This window comes from Capsella rubella, unplaced genomic scaffold (genome assembly GCF_000375325.1).
Source record: "Capsella rubella cultivar Monte Gargano unplaced genomic scaffold, Caprub1_0 scaffold_28, whole genome shotgun sequence".
Classification (NCBI taxonomy): Eukaryota; Viridiplantae; Streptophyta; class Magnoliopsida; order Brassicales; family Brassicaceae; genus Capsella; species Capsella rubella.
In genome coordinates, this window is record NW_006238898.1 from 11,309 (window position 1) to 17,080 (window position 5,772).

General features: G+C 36.3%; 1 protein-coding gene across 1 annotated transcript; it reads left to right on the forward strand.

The window, feature by feature from the left end:
* The first annotated feature begins 1,414 nt into the window (after positions 1-1,414).
* LOC17874434 lies at positions 1,415-5,507 on the forward strand. The gene is made up of 3 exons (XM_023777372.1): positions 1,415-1,499; positions 4,566-5,140; positions 5,436-5,507. The coding sequence occupies exons 1-3, from the start codon at positions 1,475-1,477 to the stop codon at positions 5,469-5,471; spliced, it is 636 nt and encodes a 211-aa protein (XP_023633140.1). The 5' UTR covers positions 1,415-1,474; the 3' UTR covers positions 5,472-5,507.
* Positions 5,508-5,772: the final 265 nt, after the last annotated feature.

A 5,772-nucleotide genomic window follows, 5' to 3' on the forward strand; every position in this document is an offset into this window, starting at 1 on the left:
AAAAAAATTAAATAAAATGTAATCCTATATCTATAGCCAAACAAAATTAATGACAGGTTTTCAAATGAAAAATATGCTTTAAAAGGGACAATTCTAAAAATACCCCTTTTGAGTATTCCCTTTTTAAAAATACCCCTATAAGGGGAGCATTTTTAAAACTACCCATGTTTTAATGCCAAAAAGACGATTCTGCCCTCGTTTATGTTAAACCTAAAAAATCTTTCGTTCACAATTCTCTCTCTCGAAATCGATCTCTCTCTTCACAGGCAACGGGTGGACTCCGGCGAGAATCTTGCCTCTCCTCTCTATCTCAACTCCGATTCCATCTCCTCTCTATCTCAACTCCGCCTCAGACTCCTCTCTCTCTCTCGATTCCGGTGATAATCATCTGTTTCTCGACTCCAAGCTCAGACTCCTCATCGGCGTCGCTGGTTGAGGACTCCTCATCGGCGTCGCTGGTTGAGGACTCCTCATCGGCGTCCCTGGTTGAGGACTCCTCGTCGTCATCTGTTTTCATACAAATTCGCCTTCGACGTGTCTTCTCTCTCTTGGCCGTGTAAGTGCCCTATGTTATCTCATACTTGTTACTTGTTTAGGGTTTGACAATTTAGGGTTCTTGTTTAGATGTTGGAGATCGATTGAGATTAATTGTTACTAAAGTTGGGTTTTTGTTTGATTCATATGGTTCGTTTAGAATTTTTTACTCTATATTGACTACAATTGTTCAGGGATGGCTTTAATCACGCTATTGAATTTGAGCTTAGATTTTGAAATGCTAGTTTTTGGTACTTTAGTTGCTGTTGGGAAACCTGATATTTTGGTGATTTGCAACTTGGTGAATGTTATAGAAGATCTTTGAAATGTAAGAAACTTTAATACTTTATTGTGTTAGTACATTGGTATGTTGCTGTTTCTTTGTATTCTGCCCCATTTATCCTAGTAAATTGTGAAGTTTGTGGTTAAAGATATCTATGTTTGCAAAGATGCTGAGGGAATAGAAATTGTTAAATGTTTATGAAAACCTTATAAAAACCTTATAGAAAATGAAAATCATAAAAACTTTGTAAAAAATGGTTTATGCATCAAAAGATGTAGTCTCATAAGCATTTTAAAAGGTTTTTAAACATTTGGGTTAGATATTTTGGTTTTAGATGTTAATAAACAGATGGAAAGTAGTGAACCAGTTGATTATCTTCTATTACCTAACGGTATATATGAAGATGGAAGTGAACCATTCTCTCAAGCATCAATAATACATCATACGGATTTTAAACTAATTTGGAAAGTTAAAGCTGTTTTGAGTGATGAGTCATTCAAGCAGCTTGAGGATTCTTTCCTCGGACACATCATCAAGATTGCCTCAAAAAGCTTCAAATTCTCGGGCAAACTATTTCACTACATTATGATGAGGAGGCTGAAGACTAAAGGAAACAACTTGTAGTTCAGAATCGCTTCACAACCAACACGTTTCTCAATGAGAGAAATTTTTCTGTCAACAGGTATTTCATATATATTTTACGTCTTTGTTTGATTTCTGTCAGTTATAAAAAGTTTTTATAAAGCTTTTATAAGGTTTTTATAAGGTATATACATATCATTTGAATGTGAAATAAACGAATTCTTTGAAAACTTGTTTATAAGGTTTTTATAAGGTTTTATAAGGTTTTATAAGGTTCTTATAAGGTTTCTATAAGATTTTTATAAGGTTTTTATAAGGTATGTATTAGACAACAACAAACAGAAATTGTGCTTTCTGCTTTTGGGCCTCGTAAGCCTGTTAAAAACATAGGCCTTAACAAGCTCATTATGAGCTTGAGGACAAAGAGCATCAAATTTGTTATGCAGCTTGATTTGTTGTGTTGTCCTATGTTTTTAACAGGCTTACGAGGCCCAAAAGCAGAAAGCACAATTTCTCTCAGCATGGCAAACAAGCTTCACAAGAGAAGAACCTTCTACAACTTGTTCTGCTTCAGAAGAACCAACAGTTCATGAGTTTTCTGATCATGTTGGAGTTGTAAGTCCTGAGTGTACGGCAGACCTTGATTCTGTTCCTATTGGCAACAGCTTACCTTCTCCACCATTGATGCAAGCTCATGAAAATGTAACAAACGATCTTCCTGCAACAGAATCTGCTTCTCCTACAACCTCACAACAAACAACAGAAATTGCTTCTTCAAGCCACAATACAACATCTGCTTCTGATCAACCATCTCATTCAATGATTACACGATCTAAAGTTGGTATTATGAAACCTAATCCCAAATATGCTCTCTTCACAGTCAAAAGCAATTATCCAGAACCAAAAACAGTTAAGTCTGCACTTGAGGATCAAGGCTGGACATATGCAATGGAAGAGGAATTTGAATCTTTTCATGAAACAAAAACGTTTGATTTGGTTCCTCCTGATGTTTGTCCAACACCGTTAGGCTGCAGATGGGTTTTTAAAACAAAGCTGAAGGCAGATGGTTCTCTTGATAGGTTAAAAGCGAGATTAGTAGCTAAAGGCTATGAACAAGAAGAAGGTGTTGATTATGTTGAAACATATAGTCCAGTAGTTCGTACTGCAACAGTGAGGTCTATTCTACATGTTGCTACAACTCACAAATGGGAAATCAAGCAGTTAGATGTTAAAAATGCTTTCTTGCATGGCGATTTGAAAGAGATAGTATACATGCATCAACCCCCTGGTTTTGAAGACAAATCTCGACCAGACTACATTTGTAAGTTATACAAAGCTATTTATGGACTTAAGCAGGCTCCAAGGGCATGGTTTGACAAGTTCAGCACATTCCTCATTGATTTTGGCTTCACTTGCACCTATTCAGACCCTTCTTTGTTTGTGTATAAGAAAAGTAAAGACTTGATGTTTCTTCTTCTCTACGTTGATGACATGCTTTTGACAGGTAACAACAGTGATCTTATCAATAAACTCCTTGAAAACCTTAAGACAGAGTTCAGAATGAAAGATCTAGGTGGTTTGCATTACTTTTTGGGAATTCAAGCTCATTATCACTCTGAAGGGCTCTTTCTTCATCAAGAAAAGTATTCCATGGATCTTCTTGTTACAGCAGGGATGGCAGACTGTGCGCCAATGCCAACTCCTCTACCTCTGCAACTGGACAAAGTTCATGGAAAAGATGTAGCGTTTCCAGACCCCACATACTTCCGCAGTCTTGCCGGAAAATTACAGTATCTTACCTTGACAAGACCGGACATCCAATTTGCAGTAAATCTTGTCTGTCAGAAGATGCACTCTCCAACAATGGCAGACTTCTATCTTTTAAAAAGAGTTTTACGCTATCTCAAAGGAACAGTGAGTATGGGGCTTAATATTCTTTCTAATACTGATACTACCTTGCGTGGGTACAGTGACAGTGATTGGGCAAATTGCAAAGAAACTAGAAGATCTGTAGGAGGTTTCTGCACTTATCTCGGAACGAACATCATCAGTTGGTCAGCAAAACGTCATCCAACAGTTTCTAGATCCTCCACTGAAGCAGAGTACAGAACACTATCAATAACAGCTTCAGAGATGAAATGGATTTCTTCTCTGCTTGGAGAAGTAGGTGTATCTCAGTCTGCTACACCTGAACTATATTGTGATAATCTCTCGGCAGTTTATCTCACTGCAAATCCTGCAATGCACAATCGGACTAAGTCGTTTGATGTGGATTTTCACTTTGTCAGAGAAAGAGTTGCTTTAGGAGCTTTAATCGTCAAGCATGTCCCAGCTAAACATCAGCTTGCTGACATCTTTACTAAGTCCCTACCTCAGCAGCCATTCTTTGATCTTCGGTACAAACTCGGAGTTGTTCTTCCTCCCAATCCAAGTTTGAGGGGGTGTATTAGACAACAACAAACAGAAATTGTGCTTTCTGCTTTTGGGCCTCGTAAGCCTGTTACAAACATAGGCCTTAACAAGCTCATTATCAGCAAGCTTTCTTCTCCCTGCAACCATAATAAAGAGCATCAGTCAAACCGTACAGCCTTACCATCTCAGCAGAGTACGAGAGGGACAACACAACAAATCAAGCTGCATAACAAATTTGATGCTCTTTGTCCTCTAGCTATTTCGTGTGTGTAATGGCGTGTAAACCTAGGTTCCTTCTTTAAGGTTGTCCTATATAACACCACCTCTGTTATTGTAAAAAGATTAAGCTGAAAGAATCAATAAAAGGTTTTTCTCTTCACACCTTGTCTTCTACTTTCAGTATGTACATATCATTTGAATGTGAAATAAACAAATTCTTTGAAAACTTGTTTATAAGGTTTTTATAAGGTTTTTATAAGGTTTTATAAGTTTCTTATAAGGTTTCTATAAGATTTTTATAAGGTTTTTATAATGTATGTACATATCATTTGAATGTGAAATAAACAAATTATTTGAAAACTTGTTTATAAGGTTTTTATAAGGTTTTTATAAGGTTTTTATAAGGTTTTATAAGGTTCTTATAAGGTTTCTATAAGGTTTTTATAAGGTTTTTATAAGGTATGTACATATCATTTGAATGTGAAATAAACGAAATTTATGAGTAGATCTAACCTCATTGTTTAATATATCACAGGTATTCATTGTGAAAAGCTTGATACAGATCAAAGTAGGAAGGGGAAAAAACCTGCTAAGAAACCCTACAGTTGGACGTCGCAAAAAGATTTGACCTTGAGTAATTTGGAGGATTACTTGTTTTCTGAACCAAAGGATATAACTGATTTGGAGAAAACAGAGGAAACAGAGGCGCCGATGGAAGAGGATGAAAAGCTTTGCCTTGCAGCTGTCATCCTTACAAAAGCATTCTTGATGACGCCTCATTCATTAGAGAAAATCCCAAGTTCAAGACTTCACCATGCATCCGATTTGGAGGCGTATACATCTTTGGCATGGGGAAAGGAAGCCTACAACGTCTTGGCAACAAGTATCAAGAGGATGGATACCAATACGTGGGCGAGACGCCAATATGAAGTCAAAGGTTTTCCTTTGGCTTTATTGATCTGGTCATTCAGCGCTGTACCACTTTTTGGAGCGACGTTTGCTGTATGCAACGACACGTCAAAGTGTGTCTATCCTCTATACTCTTACTGGGAATCTTCGTTAACTCCAAGATTAGATCAAATCGTGGATGCCATTCAATCATCGGATTGTGTAAGTTTTCATTCCTTTTATAACACTTTTTATTTGGTGATGAGCATTAATTTTATAAGGTTTTATATGGTTTTTAAAAGTATTTTAAAACGAATTTTAATGGAGTTATTTAGGGTTTTATAAGGATTTTATATGCGTTTACAACCATTGTAAGGCTTTTATAAAGGTTTTATAAGGGTTTTATAAGGGTTTTATAAGGATTTTATAAGGGTTTTATAAGGGTTTTATAAGGATTTACAATCATTGTATATCCATTTTAAAAAGCTTTTAAAACCTTTGTTATTTATTTTTCTAGATTGAGGTCAAATCTATTATTGGAGATCCAGAGTAATACAAACACCTAATAGAAGAAACTCATGTAGACGACAAAGAGTTTGAAGATATTGTACACTTAGTGATGAGAGGCTACAGATTAAAGGAGATTGATTGGAGGAACAAAATTGTTGAATACATTTCTGCGGAGGCAGAGTTGGGGCAGCAATTGTCAGATTCTGCCAAACTGGACAAGATCCTTAAACTAGTTGCGGACTTCAACAGAAGATTAGAAATACTTGAAGTGGCTCTAAAAGTCAGAAACAACATGGGGACATATAACGAGGTAAAATATTTGTAAATTTTAATTAATAAAAAGT

Coding starts and splice junctions, on each gene's coding strand:
- LOC17874434 (XM_023777372.1), top strand. CDS start 1,475: ATGAGAGAAATTTTTCTGTCAACAG. Junction 1,500..4,565: donor AGAAATTTTTCTGTCAACAG/GTATTTCATATA, acceptor AATATATCACAG/GTATTCATTGTGAAAAGCTT. Junction 5,141..5,435: donor CCATTCAATCATCGGATTGT/GTAAGTTTTCAT, acceptor TTATTTTTCTAG/ATTGAGGTCAAATCTATTAT.